At 38.7% G+C, this 17,314-nt stretch overlaps 2 protein-coding genes across 6 annotated transcripts in view; one reads left to right on the plus strand and one right to left on the minus strand.

Annotated features, from left to right (window-relative positions):
• The window catches only part of SNAPC3 (small nuclear RNA activating complex polypeptide 3), a 46,235-nt gene extending 35,937 nt beyond the window's left edge, over window positions 1-10,298 (plus strand). Inside the window, exons 6-10 of one of the 4 annotated variants that reach the window (XR_441686.4) lie at window positions 1,786-1,868; window positions 4,142-4,306; window positions 7,214-7,321; window positions 8,537-9,156; window positions 9,942-10,298. Coding sequence is in view for 3 of the 4 variants with exons in the window: in XM_045043741.1 (XP_044899676.1) it covers window positions 1,786-1,868; window positions 4,142-4,306; window positions 7,214-7,321; window positions 8,537-8,684 (504 nt within the window). In the remaining variant the exon portion in view is untranslated. Of the gene's footprint in view, window positions 1-1,785; window positions 1,869-4,141; window positions 4,307-7,213; window positions 7,322-8,536; window positions 9,232-9,941 lie in introns of those variants that run through there. The other 3 variants (XM_045043741.1, XM_003995489.5, XM_045043742.1) reach the window with 3 other exon arrangements.
• Window positions 10,299-12,264: 1,966 nt separating this feature from the next.
• PSIP1 (PC4 and SFRS1 interacting protein 1) overlaps window positions 12,265-17,314 on the minus strand; it is a 39,723-nt gene continuing 34,673 nt past the window's right edge. The window contains exons 12-16 of one of the 2 annotated variants that reach the window (XM_023242197.2): window positions 17,097-17,167; window positions 16,787-16,888; window positions 16,456-16,669; window positions 14,697-14,808; window positions 12,265-13,882 (exon numbers count right to left, since the gene is read on the minus strand). In XM_023242197.2, the coding sequence (XP_023097965.1) occupies window positions 13,822-13,882; window positions 14,697-14,808; window positions 16,456-16,669; window positions 16,787-16,888; window positions 17,097-17,167 (560 nt within the window). In that variant the 3' untranslated portion in view covers window positions 12,265-13,821. 2 annotated transcript variants of the gene reach the window in all.

Below are 17,314 nucleotides of genomic sequence, written 5' to 3' on the forward strand. Positions count from 1 at the left end.
TGATCCTCCCTCCCCAAAGTTGGTCAGCTAAATTAACTGGCAAAATAGGGAGACTGTTTAGTGAGGATCTCTGGTTCCCACTGAAAATGAAAATTACCTGGTAATGAGATTGCTAACATCTATTCTATTTGTATGCTGGGACAAGGAAAGGTTATTAATGGATGAATTAATTTAGAATTCAGATGGAAAACATTTTTGGTCTTGTAGAGTTGCCCTTCTGAAAGATCATAATGGTGCCAACCACAAGCCTTGAGTTGCCTAAATTGCCTAAAATGACGTTCTGTAGAGGCGTTTTGTAATGAAAAAAAGTAAGCGTTTGTGTTTGTTCCCCAAATAAGGCAGTATTCTTTCAGACCCTTTATTTGGGACCCTAGCTTACCTCTTTGAGTGTTCAGAAGTATATTTAGTGGCAGTTTATATGTTAACAGCAGCTACATATGGCACTCTAGTCCATATTATCCTTTTGTCTCTACAAGCACCTGGGAAGGAGGTACTGGTTTTACTCACATGTTACATGAGGAAACAGAGGGTCAGGGACACTTAGTGAGGGTCCAAGGAGAAACAGCACGGCCAGTCTTGTAAGGGCGTCTGATGCTGTTACCAGATAATTTATAAATAGGGGAGTGAAGAAAGAAAAATAGAAGCTTCAGGGACGCCCGGGTGGCTCAGTCGGTTAAGGGTCTGACTTTAACTCAGGTCATGATCTCCCAGTTCGTGGGTTCAAGCCCCACGTCCTGCTCTCTGCCGTCAGCACACAGCCCACTCCGGATCCTCCGTCTCCCTCTGTCTCTGCCCCTGCCCCGCTTGTGCTCGCTCTCAAAAATAAACAAACATCAAGAAAAAGAAAAGAAAAAAGAAGTTTCCAAGGAGGAGATAAATTTGGCTTTCTTTAGAGTAAGATTTAATACCCGAAACTTACATGTTTTTATAGTTCATAAACTGTTCTGGAGTCCTGGAAGATAGCATGGCAGATGTGGTCATTATAGGTGAGGAAACTTCGGTCTGAAGAGTATGTGTAAACTAAGAAAAAGAACCCCCCTCCCCCAGGGGTCTAATGTATTCTAAGAACATTGTGAAGAGTGAGTCTAACATATGAATCTCCTGGGGAGCTTGGGAAAACAGTGGTGCCCGGGTGAGTCTCATTTAACAGCTCTGAGGGGAGACTTGGGCTCTGGTGTTTCTGTGACTCTGTTACGCAGCAAGAGACACCCATCTGGAAAGTTGCTGGACGGAAGGTTAAGAAACCTTAGGGTTCAGACCAGCTGTGTGACTACAGCGGTACTTTGGGGCAAGATTGCTTGAGTAAGAATAGATACTCAAATTCTGCCTAAGAATTACTGAAAATTTGAAGGGAGAATTTTTATAAAAGAATGCTGAAAATATTAAAAAATAACAGAAAGACATAACTCTCTGATTGATCACTGTTATCATAGCTGGGGAAATACCAAAAACATGACTTCCAGTTTTTAATAATTCTAGAATCCGAAACAAATCCCTGCTGTGTATGCATATAATAAGATAATATTGAAGTTTATTTCTAACTGGGTTCCTTTCATAAATCTCATGATATCTTTACACTTTTATCCCTGGTAAGTAGCATAATACTTGTCACATAGGAGATTCTCATTAAATATTAAACTAATGAGCTAAGCATATTTTGTGCAGTTGCCTAAAGTTACTGTAAAGCACATTAATAGGTGTGATTTTATGACATACGTTTTGAATTGTAGCGATTCGTAATTGTTAATAGTGGACTTTCTTTTAATACCATCTCGTTTCTTATAGGACCTGTACAAATCAGCCTTCTTTTATTTTGAAGGAACATTTTATAATGATAAGAGATACCCTGAGTGCAGAGATTTGAGCAGGTACAGTCTTCAAAAAGCTTCTGTCTTTCCTGTTTCTAGTTCTCAAAATGGTGAGAGCTCCACAAACTGGTCTGTTAGGGACCTTTGCCAAGGAATTGTTTCGTTAGACTGTTTTGTTTGTTTTGGGGTCAAAAATATCTCCGTTTCTTTTGTTTGTTTGTTTGTTTGTTTTTGAGGGAGAGAATTAGTGTGCACGCAAGCAGGAGAAGGGTAGAGAAAAAGAGAGTCTTTTTTTTTTTTAACTTAAAAAAAGAACTTTTATGTATTTTGGGAGAGAGAGCATGAGCATGGTCGAGGTGGAGAATGAGGGAGAGAATCCCAAGCCGGCTTCGTGCAGTCAGCACTGAGCCCCACACGGGGCCCGAGCTCACAAACCATGAGATTATGACCTGAGCCGAAATCAAGAGTTGGACACTCAACCGACTGAGCCACCCAGGTGCCCCATGATTTGCTATAATTTCTAAGACAGTAGATAACACAAAGATTTTGAAGTGATCTATGCATACCTTTGGTCAGAAAAGTTTCTTTCTGAAGAAAAATTTTAACTTACCAGTACCTAGGGCAAGCACATGAAATAACTGAATACATTTTAAAAACAGAGAGTGGCCCCTGGGTGGTTCATTTGGTTGAGTGTCCAACTCTTGATTTCAGCTTGACTCAGGATCCCAGGGGCATGGGATCGAGCCCCACACCTGGCTCCTGCTGGGCCTGGAGGCTGCTTAAGACTTGGCGCCTGGGTGGCTCAGTTAAGCATCCAACTCTTGATTTTGGCTCAAGTCACGATTTTACAGTTTGTGAGTTTGGGCCCCACATCGGGCTCAGTGCGGACAATGAGGAGCCTGCTTGGGCTTCTGTCTCTCTCTCTCTCTCTCTGCCCCTCCCCTGCTTGTGCTCTCCTCTGTCTCTCTCACAATGAATAAACTTTAAAAAAAAAAAAAAGCCAATTTACAGCAAATCTTGTATTGAGCTATAGATAAATCTAAAAAAAAAAAAATGTAAATCCCACTTAAAGAATTTATTAGTCTCTTTCATATTTAGATGATAGCAGTAAATTAATCGTTCACTATTTTTTCTGCTTGTCCAGTGTATACTGTTGTTTGCCCGATGGGAGTATGTAAGTCCATGGTTAAGTACATAATATGAAAAATCTGTAGCTAATGACCATGTTAATTAGGCCATACTTCTGTTGTCAGTGTCCCAGTGACTAGAGTACATATGTGTATTTTTTCTTGAGTGTTTATCTGCATTCTTTCATTAGAGCAACTTGTGTGTGTATTCTAATGTGGCGGTTCTCAGACTTGTTCTCAGCATTCCTCACTACTCTAAATACTTGTAGACTCCAAAGAGCTTTTGATTATGTGGGCTATAGCTATCCATGTTTACCGTATTCGAGGTTGAAACTAAGAAATAATTTGAATATCCGCTAATTTAAATGATCCCATTAAATGTTAACATTAATAATTTGGGGGGGGGGGATAACTTTTCCACAACAAAATGAGAGGAGTGGCATTCTCCATTTCCCAGTCAGTAGCTTCTGGGCTATCGGTCCTTTATGAGTGAATAGGAATTGAAAAGGGCAAATGACATTTTTTCATAAAGATAATTTTGACCTCAGGAAGCACACTTTGAGAACTGTTGCTGTAATGGATACAGAAGGAGTCAGAGTTCTTTTTTTATTTTTATTAAAAAAAATTTTTTTTAACATTTATTTTAGAGCGCACGAGCCGAGAAGGGGCAGAGAGAAAGGGAGACAGAGTCCGAAGCAGGCTCCAGGCTCTGAGCTATCGGCACAGAGCCCGATGTGGGGCTTGAACCCCCGAACTGTAAGATCATGACCTGAGTTAAAGTCCGGCGCTTAACCGACTGAGCCACCCAGGTGCCCCTGTTTTTATTTTTAAAATTTTTAAAAAATATTTTTGGAAGAGAGACAGAGACAGCGCAATCGGAGGAGGGGCGGAGAGAGAGGGAGACACAGAATTCCAGGCAGGCTCCAGGCTCTGCCCTAAGAGTCCGATGTGGGGCTCGAACCCACAAGCCGTGAGATCATGACCTGAACCCAAGCCGGACACTTCACTGAGTGAGCCACCCAGGCGCCCCAAGAATCCAGAGTTCTTAATTTCAACATGTGTCAACCACTAAGATTTTTGCCTCAAGACGGCAACTGTCGTTGAGTGAGCCAGGTTTTAAGAAATAGTTGCGGTCATAGAGCATTTTCTGTCATTTCTAGGTTTTTGAGGAGTAATGAAATACCGTTGCCTTTTTGCCCCCTTCAGAACTATCATTGAGTGGTCAGAGTCCCATGATAGAGGCTATGGAAAATTTCAGACCGCTAAAATGGAAGATTTTACCTTCAATGACTTGTATATTAAACTGGGTTTTCCTTACTTATATTGTCACCAGGGAGACTGTGAGCATGTTGTCGTCATCACTGACATAAGGTAAGTGGCAGCATTTGGCAGCATTTTCTGTTTTTGTTTTTAATACGAGGAATAAGATTAGTCACCGCAGCCTGGCTTGGGAGCAGCAAAACTGTCCACTTTCCATAGAATAACCACCCATTTGCACGCTTTCTTTTGGGAAGATCTGTGATAAATACTTTACTGGTTATCGGAGGGTTGAAAATCTGTAAAGAAGTGTCTCCTTTGGAGGATTAGACAGGCAGTCTCCACCCACTTTGTACGTAGCCCCTTAGCTTATTGCCAGATTTGCAACTACGTCTAAGTTTCTTGTCTCTTTGCCAGAATTTTAAGATTTAAAAGCAACTGGGGGAAGGGAAGAGTAAGTCTCATCTTTGACAAATGTGAAGCCTTAATGCTTTCATAAGTATAAAGGGGGAAGGACCAAAGTGGTTTAAAATCGGATTCCTTTTATTTTAAAATGAGCTAACTTTTGTGTAGCTGGCATCTCATGAATAAGGCCAGTCATCCCCTTATTTCGGAATCTCAGTGTATGAAGGATCAACATATAGGAATGAGCCCTGCTCTCTCCCTGCTTTGGTTCCGAGGGACTGTTTTTATGTTTTATGCGAAGCACTGATCTACCCGTGCTTTTTATTATACCAGTGGTAGGAACCGATGCCCGGACAAATCCCTGTGTCCACTTCTCTTGGGTCTTAGGGACCGGTCTCTCCGAACATCTGACCTCCCGTGCACTCATTCTCAGGAAGTTCCCAGAGGAAGTACTTGACACAAAGAGTAAACCTTGGAATAGGGGGAGACATGAGGAGGACTCCCAGGGACTCCCGGGAAAGGGAAATCCCAGCACAATGGCCACGTAGCCGAGCTGTTGAGCAGCTTAGTCCCAAGACTGGGGCGCGGCCGAGAGCTCGGGAAGCACGTCTAGAAGTGCCAGACCTCCCGCTGACGCACAGCACACGTGGAGAGCACGTCTGTCCTTCTGTCAGGAAATACAGAACTGAATTAGCGACAGGTGCATCGAAACCTCATTAAGCAAATGCAAACACGAGGGAATTAGCAGCTAGAAAGCCACGTGTTACGCTATAAAAGGCGCCTACGGTCAGTTGTGTGGTTTAGGTGTAAGTATTAGTTTGGCAGCATTTGAACATGCAATATTTTACCAGAATTAGTCTGGTTCCTTAGAGGAATGTTGAGGACCTAACTTTAAAAGAAACCGTTAAGAATGCAAAAACAGTTGCCCTGAGGGAAAAAGAATTGCTCAAGCCAGAGCCAGGAGAGCTCATAACCCTCAGCTTTATAGGCCTTGAAATTATGTGCGTTTCTTTGATAATGTGTTAAATTTTACAGAAGCTGTCACTCAAATGAAGGGGAATGTGCCTGAGAAATTAGCATAAGATGGGAGACAATCCAGTTTTTTATGATTTTAGTTTTATGGGTGTTTTTAAGTTTATTTATTTTGAGAGAGAGCACAAGCAGGGAAGGGCAGAGAGGGAGAGAGAGAACTCCAAGCAGGCCCCACACTGTCAGCGCGGAGCCGATGCGGGGCTCGAACCCATTGACTGCAAGATCGCGACTTGAGCCAAAATCGGGAATCAGACGCTTAGCTGACTGAGCCGCCCAGGCCCCCCATTTTACATTCTTACTGAACAGCGAGCGTTATCAGTCCTTACACTCGAGGCAACTTGGGGAAACAGTTGACACTTACTAAGCATTTATAGCATGGGACTTTTCTAAGGAGTTAAAAAAATTTTTTTTAAGATTTAAAGTTTTGTAACTATCTTTTAAAAGATTTTATTTTTTATTTTAGAGAGAGAGAACATGTGCACAAGTAGGTGAGAGGGGCAGAAGGAGAATCTTTTCTCTCTTTAAATTTATTTTGAGAGCGAGTGAGCACAAGCAGGGGAGAAAGATAGAAGCAGAGGGAGAGAGAATCCCAAGCAGGCTCCGTGCCCAACGTGGAGCCCGATGCGGGGCTCAATCTCAATAACTGCAAGATCAGGAACTGAGCTGATAACCAAATTTGGATGCGCGACAGACTAAGTCCCCCAGTTGTATTTTTAAGTAATCCCTACACCCAACATGGGGCCTGAACCCACACACCCGAGGCCAAGAGTCATTTGCTCTGCCGACAGAGCAGCCAGGTGCCCCTTTTAAGGAACTTCTAAGTGTAGTTTTAGGCTACAAATCATTTTTATCTTCTAGGTGGATTAAAGTCTAAGACTTGGTAAACGGTTACAAGTGTATTAACCATTTGCTGATGGTAAAGTTGATATATTGCTACCCTTTCATACTAAAAGAAAATCATTACATTTTAGAATTGTCAGGGACATTCAGAATACTCTTGTGCAGTCCCTTCATTTTTGGGGTGGAGAATCTGAGGTCCAGCATGGTTCAGGGACTTATTCAAACCCAGTCATCCGATCAATGGCGTAGTTGAGAGTGCCTTCCGTTTTCAGTTTACTTAATTCTGACACCTAAAACTGAAGTCCTGTCAGCTCACATTATACCAGGAGTCAGATTTAGATTTTAATAAAGAGGACAGTAAACAGAGCCATGTACCACAGAACCAAGTGGGTAAAACAGTTGCCCAAACTATGTTTCATAAAAAGGTATTGAGTAAAGCAGGGGCTCTCTGATGGAATACCTTTGAGATATGCTTCCTCTTAGTTCAAGCATATCCCCATAAAGAGCTTTGGGAAGTTTCACAGGAAAGAAAACATTGTTTAATCCAAAATGATCTTTCGGAGAATGTTTTTGTGGAACGGTTTGGTCAGACCTAGTGAAACGAGTTTATACCTAAATCTTTTAGAAAAAAAAAAAAGAAAAATATACCTGCTATGTTAATGTTGAGGTACAGATACATTTAATTCTTTACAGATCACACCAATTTGCATTTTAATATCTTCATTTACTTCTCATGTACACAAGGCTTGTGCATCGTGATGACTGCTTGGATAGGACCCTTTATCCCCTTCTTATCAAGAAGCATTGGTTATGGACCAGAAAATGTTTTGTTTGTAAAATGTACACAGCCAGGTAAGTTCATAATTATTTGAGAATTCCTGGTTTTCAGTAGTCAAGTACTTTCCGTTTCTAGTATTTCAGTTTTTCCTATTTTGAATTTGAATCTAGGGACTTCTACTTTGGAGGTATAAATAGAAATGGTTTTATCTGGTAGGTTAAGTGCTGCAAAGTAGGTTACAACATTTTTAAACAGTAAGGAAACAAATAATATGTAATGAAAGTCCAGGGGTGGGTCAGACTTTGGATGAATCAATTCTGTGTCATCAGGGAGCCACGCTGTGTCTTGTGTCTGCAATTTACAAAAGAAGCTTCATCCACAGCTCCTCCATGAAAAAATAACACAGCGTCTCATGTATATAATGAGGTTAAAATACGGTTTCGTAAAATTTTTACTCTGTGGTACTTCACATTTAGTTTGCTTTTTAACTGTGGATCATAGTTGGAAAGAAGCATTCAGAAGAAAAGAGAGTAACTGCGTATCGTAGATTTCTTTTGGGCTCCCTGCCCCCACTGAAATATGCTTTTCTAAATGATCAATAAGAAAACATGAGATAAATCGGTTACCAAACTGGCAATCAGGGAATGTAAAAACATACCAGGAGATGCAGAATTCAAATAGACTGAAAACGTCTTTTCATCTTACTGTGACCAGTAACATTACAGGCCAAAAAACAAAGTATCAGTTGAATATTACCCATATTCCCATTTGTATACACACTAACATTTTAACCTGAATTCTAGGTAAAACACCTGGAGTTTGCAAATTAACCAGTACTAATTTACTGGTTTACACAAAAGTTTATCAGGTCTGTAGCATCTAATATATTGTGGGTTTTTCAAAATGGTGTAAATTTTAAGTTACTTGGAGGATAAGTGAGTCGTGGCTAAAGTGTATGACACATTCACATACGAATTTGTAGTTTTCTCTACTTACCTTTAAGAAGTCTTTCAGAGAAACAGCATTCTACAGGGTTTCTGTTAAGTTGCCCTTTTGCCTTGCAGAGTATTGGGTAATAACATACATCTGTATTTATCTATCTATATACACACACATATACACATACGTACATACACAAAATAATATAAAGGATTATAAAGTATTGTTAAGATAGAATAAGGCAATAGTGGGAATGTTATATTTACACATTACCACGAGTTATAACTTACAGCATGTTAAAGAAAGTCCATTGTAATGATGTACATCTTTTTTTTTTTTTTTAATTACAGATGGGTGACGAACAATGACAGTTTTGCACCAGAGGACCCATGTTTCTTTTGTGATGTTTGCTTTCGGATGCTCCACTATGATTCAGAAGGCAACAAACTGGGAGAATTCCTTGCTTATCCTTATGTTGATCCTGGAACCTTTAATTAATAACAAAAGTACACCCTTGTGAAGTAACTACCCTGTGGATGGTTACTTTATTTCCAAAACATGTCACTGAGGAACAGGATCCACCCGAAACAATCAGCCAGTTACCCACCCCCCTGCACAAGTTCAGATCACAGGTTTTCTTACAAAGTAACTTGTGTTTAGAAATACATTAGTATTTATTCCAAAATATGGTGATTATTTAGTGCCTCTGCCCATTAAGTGTGTTTATCTAAGTTGTAGGAGTACTTTATATATTTTGAATACAAATCCTTTGTCAGATTCAAGTGTTCTGATTTTTGCCCAGTCTGTGGCTTGTCTATTCATTCTGTGTCCAGAGTGGTTTTTGCTAATCTGTAATTAGAAAAATTCAGTTAATGATACATCAAGTGGTGGGAGTATTTTGAAAATTCTTTGAAGAGTGCGAGAGCTACACCTTGTACAGAGCTACACCTTGTACCGTGAGGCTTCCAAGGTAAACATCATTCAACTATCTGTAATAAAAATGAGGAACAAGAATAAAAGTAGATTTAACAAATAACAGCATTAAGAATAGCTATTGTGTAATCTGTTCTCACAGTGGGTTCGTTTATAGTGTTTTGTTTTGTTAGAAACTAGTAGGCACACCACACTAAACATTTTAATGAGACTGCATGAATAATGAATGTAAAAGAATCCTGAGTATATACTCCTACCTTCACAAAAGTAACCTTTAAATTGAAGATTGATTTCTTGGGCAAGAATTTTTTCAGTTTAATGTTATTAAAAGAAAATAGATTTTGAGGCACATGGCTGGCTCAGCCGGTACAGCGTGCAACTCCTGATCTCAGAAGTTCAAGCCCCACGTTGGGTATAGAGGTTACTTAAAAATAAAATCTTAAGAATAGCGGATTTTATGTACTATGACCACTGGGACATGGGTGGGACATGGGAAGTCAAGATCCTGTGGATTGCTAGGATCACTCATTCTTGGGCAAGAATACCCAATATTCTATCAGAATCAGTTGGACCAGAGGTTTTCTGGTCCAGTTCTTTCATTTTTCTGCCCCCCTCACTCGGATAATCCTACTTATTCTCTTTCATTTTGGTCCAGAGGACACCTTTGATGAATTCCAAGATCTAGGTCATTAGAGAAAATTGTAGTTATCTAGTTGTCTATATTGAAATGTTTTCTGGAAATTTTGGTGGAAAGTTTAAGACTTCTAAGAATGCTGTAAAATTGTTCCTTTTAAACGTGTCATAAATTCTGCTCTCTTCTAGGTTATTCATTTAAAGTCAATTGAGTTCCACATTCCCTGGATGGTTAAGAGCAGACATTTACCATACAAGTCAAAACTGATGAATCCTTTAAGCCTGTATGTTTAAAAGATTGGCAGTGAAATGTTTTGTGGACTTAAGTACCACATACCCAATTAAGTCCATTGCTGTACAGAGGACACGCACCTGTTTCTGGTATGTGTAGTGACCGTCTCTTTCACTCATTCAGTGAATACACCACCAGAGGATCAGTATAAAGAACTAAGAGATCCCTCCCTCCCTTGCCTGGCTTCAGTTGCTGCCTAAATGTTTACTTTCATGTTTCCAATGATGCTAATAAATTCAACAGATTGAAAATTCTGCTACAAACCTATTGATTTAACCAATTCCTAGAAGTTCCAGGGGGTGAAAATGAATTTCTGCGTCCTTTATTTTTAAACTGCATTCCTTATAGTTCTTGCATTAGTATGCAAGGGTCTGTTTACTTCTATTCATTTTCCTTTCCTAGTCTCAAAACAGAAAATTCCAAAAAGTGCATTGTCCCAGTGGAAGCATTAATCCATATGTGGTGCCCATCAATTCATTTTAGTGGACGAAGAAGACTGTCAGTTAAAACATTACTGCTAGTAAAATTCTTACTTTATCATTAATATTGTCCTGCTGGCTCTTAAGGTTAAACTTTCCCATCAAAATTACAAAGGCTCTGATATCTTTTTATCATTTCCTTGTGAAATCTAAAGGAAGAAAGGCTAACCTTGTTACTCCCAGAATTTGCCAGCGTATTGTTGGATACACAGGTGTCCCACCAAATTCAAGTCAAAAGAACTTCTAACTTTGAAACAGTCCTAAAAGAGGTCTTGAGTGAGGGATTTTGTAGCTGTAAAATTCAGTGTTAAACATGACTTAAATTACGTATTTTACCTGATGCAAAGCAAATCTGAAAATACTGTAATGAACTTTATTTAATCAGTATCCTCTGTAGTTAGAATAAGATTTTGATATAATAGATGAGTGTGTGCAAAAATCAGTATTTAGAAAAGCAAAATTGGTTTATTTCTTTCAACCCCTGGTATCTTGTAAGGATAGTTTTACCTTCTCCCAATCCAGTCACAATATCTTTATCATCTCTAAGGTTAGAGAACTAAATTAAAGATAAAAACATTTCTACCTACGTAGCGGTTCATTTCTTAAGGTTTGTAATTATGGGTTTGCTATTTCCAATAGATCATCCTTTCTCTGACCAGTGGGACAAAATAAGGTGTTAGTGAAGCCCTCACAGCCTTGTAAAAGCCTTTGCTCTTATGTAGGATTAGTTGGCAGACCTCATCTTGACCCGACCTCTTCAACCAGGTAAGTGTGTGTGGGTACACTATAATCAGTGTTATCAGCCAAAAGCGGGTAAAGTATCTTCCTACTGTTTGAAATTACAGGATAAAACAGCAGAAGGCTTAAGACAGTCAAGTTGTTTATACATTGTTTCTCCAATTCAGATGGTACCTGTGAAATTTCTCCAAAGCAGCTAAGAAAACTTGAGACAATTCGTTCTATAGGGCCACAACGTACTCTCTTTTTCCAGAAAACTTTAACATTGATTTTTGAGAGAGAGGGAGACATAATCCAAAGCAGGCTCCAAGCTATCAGCACAGAGCCCACATGGAGCTCAAACTCACAAACTGTGAGATGATGACCTGAGCTTAAGTCAGATGCCCAACCGACTGAGCCACCCAGACACCCACTCTTTTACATGTTATCCAGTGGTTGAAAAAACATGAAGTAGGTGGTTTATACCTACCAAAAGAAAAATTTGTTCCCCACTTTTGTTAGCTATCTCATTTAAATTATCTTGGTGACTTGACTTGTTCAGCACTGGAGTTTTGACCAAATACACAATTTAAATTGAGAATATGCTCCTGAAAGTTATTGGTATTTATGACTTTTTAGGGGTTCTCACAGTGGTAGTTACCTGTGAATCAGCCTATGACAAACCGAAAATAGAAGGCCAGTTACGTTTAACACTATGTAAGTCAATGGTTTAGAGCAAGGCCAGCCCAAACACGCAGACATAAGTTATCAGAAAGCTATTATATAGATCTCCTGAAGTTGAATATTCTGTGGTTTCTCAGTAAAACTGTTATCAATCTGCTGGGTCACAGAAGAAAAGGGGAGGGTGAACAAAAAATAACATTTTTAGCTTCCTATAGATTTAGTTGTTACCCTGTCTCCCCAGGCAACACAACCTATATACCAAGTTAAGAAATTAACTCCGCTAGAAGCAAATCCAGAATTCCAAAAACATTTTTAAGTAGCAAAGAATTTACTAGTAGAGTTTGATAGAAAAATCCTTTAATCAAAACAAGTTTACAATGTTGACACTTATGGCTTAACTAGAATAAATCTGTTCAAATTTAAGTTGTATTAAGGACCAGATATAGTGTAATATCAATAGTTCCCTCAAAACAGTGGGTCCTGGTTCCATTGTAAGACCTCTCAAAAAGCAAAACTCCAATTGTTGAAATAATTCACACTTTTCATCTATAGATGAAAGCCATTACCTGAGAGGTCAAAAACATATAATGCATGTCACATGCAAACACTGGTATTAGTATTAAGCCTTTTCCCCATATTCATAGTTTTGAAACATGAGAAGTGTCTTAGCTACTGAAAACCACCAACTGACCTAATATTCAAAATATCTTAGAAATTCTATCTGCTAAATTACCCTTAAGTTTTGTTAACGTTGGCTTACCCTGACTTAAGTCCATATATATGAATATACAGACCATCGAAATACTCCTTTACTTTGTCTTACTGCCTCAGAGCAACATGTATTTCTAACTCCTTACAATTCTGTCACATGCAGGATCTCTAAATAATAATCCCCTTCTGATATAGCCTTGTTTTCAAATAGGTTAGTTTTCTTATATAGTATTTACTATTTACTGCGTAAGAATCATGGATTTTTTTTCCAATTAAAAAAATACTTAGTGACTTCCTTAAATGAGTGTGACTTTTTAAAAATTCGGAAACTTGAGACAGTTCTCAAAAATAAACTTTTATCATTTACTTTTAGTTTCAGCTACTAGTGCCTGTAAAGGATCTTAGATGGTAGAACCCTAAAGCCAGATTCATTCCTATATATACCTATTCTGCTTTCTGCAGGGAAGTCACGTGACTTCACTGAATTCCCAGCCATAAAACCTAAATTACCTTCGAAAGTTGACATGAGTTTTGTACCTCGTAGAATTGTCAGTTCAACGTCAGTTGGGTATCTAGTTGTCATACAAAAAGGCATACAGACCACAAATTGTTACAAAGCAGCAGGATAATAATGTAGCACAATGTAGACTGTGAGATTAAAATTAACTTTTGATAAAAGAAGTGAGTACTTGTATAGAAGTAACATTTTATCTACCATAAAAATGCATAACTTCTACAAAACCCACAAACAGTGAAAAGACAACTCTGGTAAATCCAATATTTGTAAAAACTATGCACAAAACCCACAGTATTTGGGAAAGAGGAAAGGTTTATACAAGTAGCAGTTTTAAAAATGTAACTTTTTTCTACTATCAATTACACGTTAACATACACACACTAATTGAAATTATGCTACAACCAATGTCTGGAAAAGCAGTTTAACATTTCCTAAATGAGTTTTCCCTCACACTTAGTGAATAATGTAGCTGTTAATACTGCACAAGTACAATTAGCAATAATGTTTAATTACTTTTAAACAAATATAAAGGGATTTTTCTCCCTCCAAACAAGTTTTCAACATCAAAACCTATGCTTATAAAAATTTAAAATTTTCAGCATTCTAAATATTTCAAATGAAAACCATTACAAACTTCTCAAATGTTCTTTATATTCCAGGTATGTCAACCTAATTATCTAGTGTAGAATCCTTCAGAGATATTTCAGTCTCTCTCTCTTCATTGGATGGCCTAAAGAAAGGAAAGAAAGGTGTGTCAACTGGGATTAGGGGCTCTTTTCCTTCAGGGGGAGGGGGAAAAACACATTAAATCCGTGCATTATGTTTTTAAGGCCACCAAAAGATTAAAGAAATAATAATCTTGACTTCCTTTTGTTCAAAATTTTATTTGACCATGTTGTGTCTTCTTCCTCAAGTAATACTGGGATCAAACACAGAATAACTCAGGGAAGCATCATGGCCCAGGCCCTTTCCATCATTTCCAGCTTTAAAGTGAATTCTCTTTGAAAAACATGAAAAGGTTAGATCTGTGATACCGACACATTATAAACCTTAATAAAGAGAAGGGGTGACAGACACAGATGACAAGATTTCCCTGCCTTTCAGAATTAGAAGGGATGCCTGATTCCAAGCCCTTCAAATGTGTAGCAGAACAAAGCCAAGACTTGGAGAACCCCAGTTCAGGTAACTAGTTATTTAGAGTGGGTGCAGCAGAGAACAGCCTGTGATTTTAGTCTAATTTTTGTATTATTCTGTCACAATTCAAGAAAGTATAAATGTAAGTCACTATTAGAGCTGCATCAGTGAAAGAAATCCAAAGAATACTTATTTAAACCGGAATCCTACCATCTAGCTCTAATCCTTTGAATACAGGCAAATTAACTGTAAATTGTATTTTTTTGGTTTTGCCTTTTTGATTTCCGTCTTGCTTCCTGAATTCAGGAACTGAGTGATCAAAATAGAATTCTTCTACAAATAACCTTGGAACAGCAATGTGACTTAAGAATTAAAAATCTACGTGATGACCCATTAAAACCTGTCCTCACTTTTTCTTACTGCTGGCCTCATGCTTGTCTTTGCTTTCTTCACTGCTGTCTCCATTGTGCTGTGCTTGGTTACTGTCTGGAGCGTCGGATCCTCCATTCAGAGTCTTTGAACCTTTAGAAGGGTTCCAAAGGAAAAACCGTTAGAGCTTCTAATGCTTTTAAGATATCCTCTAAAGAGTCAAAATAAAAAATAAAACCTGGCCCTGAGGTCTCTAGTACTTAATGTACCTCATCTGAAACTACGCTGTAATCTTTTGGGTATAACTGAGGCACAGTAAGAAGCAGGGTTACTCTATATACCTATCCGTACAAGAACGGGGATTTTTTTTTTCTTTTTTAAGTTCTTTATTTTGAGAGAGAGCCAGAGCAAAAGCACAAGCAGGAGAGGGGCAGAGAGAGAATCCCAAGCTGGCTCTGCACCGTCAGCACAGAGCCTGACACGAGGTTCAGTCTCAGGAATGGTGAGATCGTGACCTGAACTAAAATCAAGAGTTGGATGCTTAACTGACTGAGCCACGCAAGCACCCCAGAAAGAGCATTTTTCATCTGATTATTCTATTTCTTATAAAAATGTGAATCAGGGGCACCTGGGTGGCTCAGTCGGTTGAGCGTCCGACTTCAGCTCAGGTCACGATCTCGCGGTACGCGAGTTCGAGCCCTGCGTCGGGCTCTGGGCTGATGGCTCAGAGCCTGGAGCCTGCTTCCGATTCTGTGTTTCCCTCTCTCTCTGCCCCTCCCCCGTTCATGCTGTGTCTCTCTCTCTGTCTCAAAAATAAATAAACGTTAAAAAAAAAAAATTAAAAAAAAAATGTGAATCACAGTAAAAATTTTGTATTTCTCATTAGTATTTTATTAAAACAATTTTTTTTAGTGTTTATTTTTGAAGGAGACAGACAGTACGTGGGCTGGGAGGGGCAGAGAGAGAGGGAGACACAGAATCCAAAACAGGCTCCAGGCTCTGAGCTGTCAGCACAGAGCCCGACGGGGGGCTCGAACCCACGAACCGTGAGATCCTGACCTGAGGGAAGTCCATCGCCCAACCGACTGTGCCAACCAGGCGCCCCTCTCATTGGTATTTTAGAACAAAAAGTGTCAAATGTACTATTTACTAATTGACACGATTTTATGTCCTATTACTAATTAAATGATGAGGGCACTTTCTAACAAATCTCTAAGGAGACCTGAATCATCATTCCCTAATAAATGAGTAAAAACAATCCAACTCCTTTTGAATATGTTTTCTACATTAAGCAGCTCCTAAGACGTTTAACAACATGGAATTGGGGCAAATGATAATAATACTGTGGTTCTAGGAGTCTGTCACAGAGGTACCCTAAAATATCTGTGGTGGAAATTGCGTATCTGGAATTGGCTCCCAAATTATCTTCAGGGAGGTCACAGAGAAGCCTGATGAGAGTAAAACAGAGCAATAATCGCAGAAGCTAGGTGATGGGGACCTGGAACTTCCTTTCTTGTCTACTGTGGGGTCAGAAATTTTTCCTAATTGAAGTGAAAAGAGAATAGTAACTGCTCATAGTATTATTACTAAACACTAGTATTTACTACTACATTAAGCTTGATGAAAATGATTTAAACTGAATGAAAAAGAAAAACCCAAGTGTTTAACCTTAGCTTCTCTTTTTCTAAGTGCTTTATGAGCCCTCTTCATCATTTAATGCAGAGAAGATATTAATGAAATTACATATCAAAGTCATTTTTAAAAAGCAGTCCCAGCAGCAAACAACTTATTATCACATACCTGTTTGTTCCTTGTCTAGCTTTTTGTTTGGCCCTTTCTTCCCTTGATCTTTGGTTTTATTTGCTTCCTCATGCTGTCTTTGTTCGGCAAGAGATTTATTCAGCACTTGTGTGATCACAGAATCTCCTTCACCAACCAAAAACATATTCTTAAACTTGTTATACAACATTGTGGACTTTTCCATGATAATCTGACTAACTTTGAATCGCCGTATCTGAGAAAACAAAATGTACACTCACGATTGTTTTCTTCACTGATTTTTAAAACCTTATTTCTTAACCAAGTGGTAATGAGAAAATTTTTTAAATCTGCACGATTCACGATCACTCACTTTTTTCAGCGTGGTGATCATCTCTGTGTGTTTCTGAGCTTGTTGCATCGTGACCTGAAGTGACGCAAGTTCATCCAAGGCCTCGATACATCTGTTCACGTCCTTCATGACAAAACAGTAACGTCATAACTGTTAATTACCACAGCCTGGATAATCTATTCCTAAAGAATACTTTAAAAATCTCAAACAAGGCAATACAAAATAACCGTAACGGTCCCACTTCTTAAATTATCCATACTTATAACATCACGAGAGAACATGAAGCTATAAAGGCAGTACTATATTTTTAAGTGAGGTATGAAACACTTACAAGATTATCAATTTTGAGTGAATTTTTAATTTCAGCATGTATCCTCTGAAGTCGAGAATCCATTGATGTTTCTATAAATTGAAATGTGAAACACAGTGAATAGTTTTTCCAAAACCCGTATTTCTGTATAAATCTACTAAGCAAAGCACAGTGACAAGACCTGGTGAATTTTTAAAAACGTTCTTAGTAATCTGCCCAGATCACTAAGAAGTTATTTG

This window comes from Felis catus, chromosome D4 (genome assembly GCF_018350175.1).
Source record: "Felis catus isolate Fca126 chromosome D4, F.catus_Fca126_mat1.0, whole genome shotgun sequence".
NCBI classification, from domain to species: Eukaryota; Metazoa; Chordata; class Mammalia; order Carnivora; family Felidae; genus Felis; species Felis catus.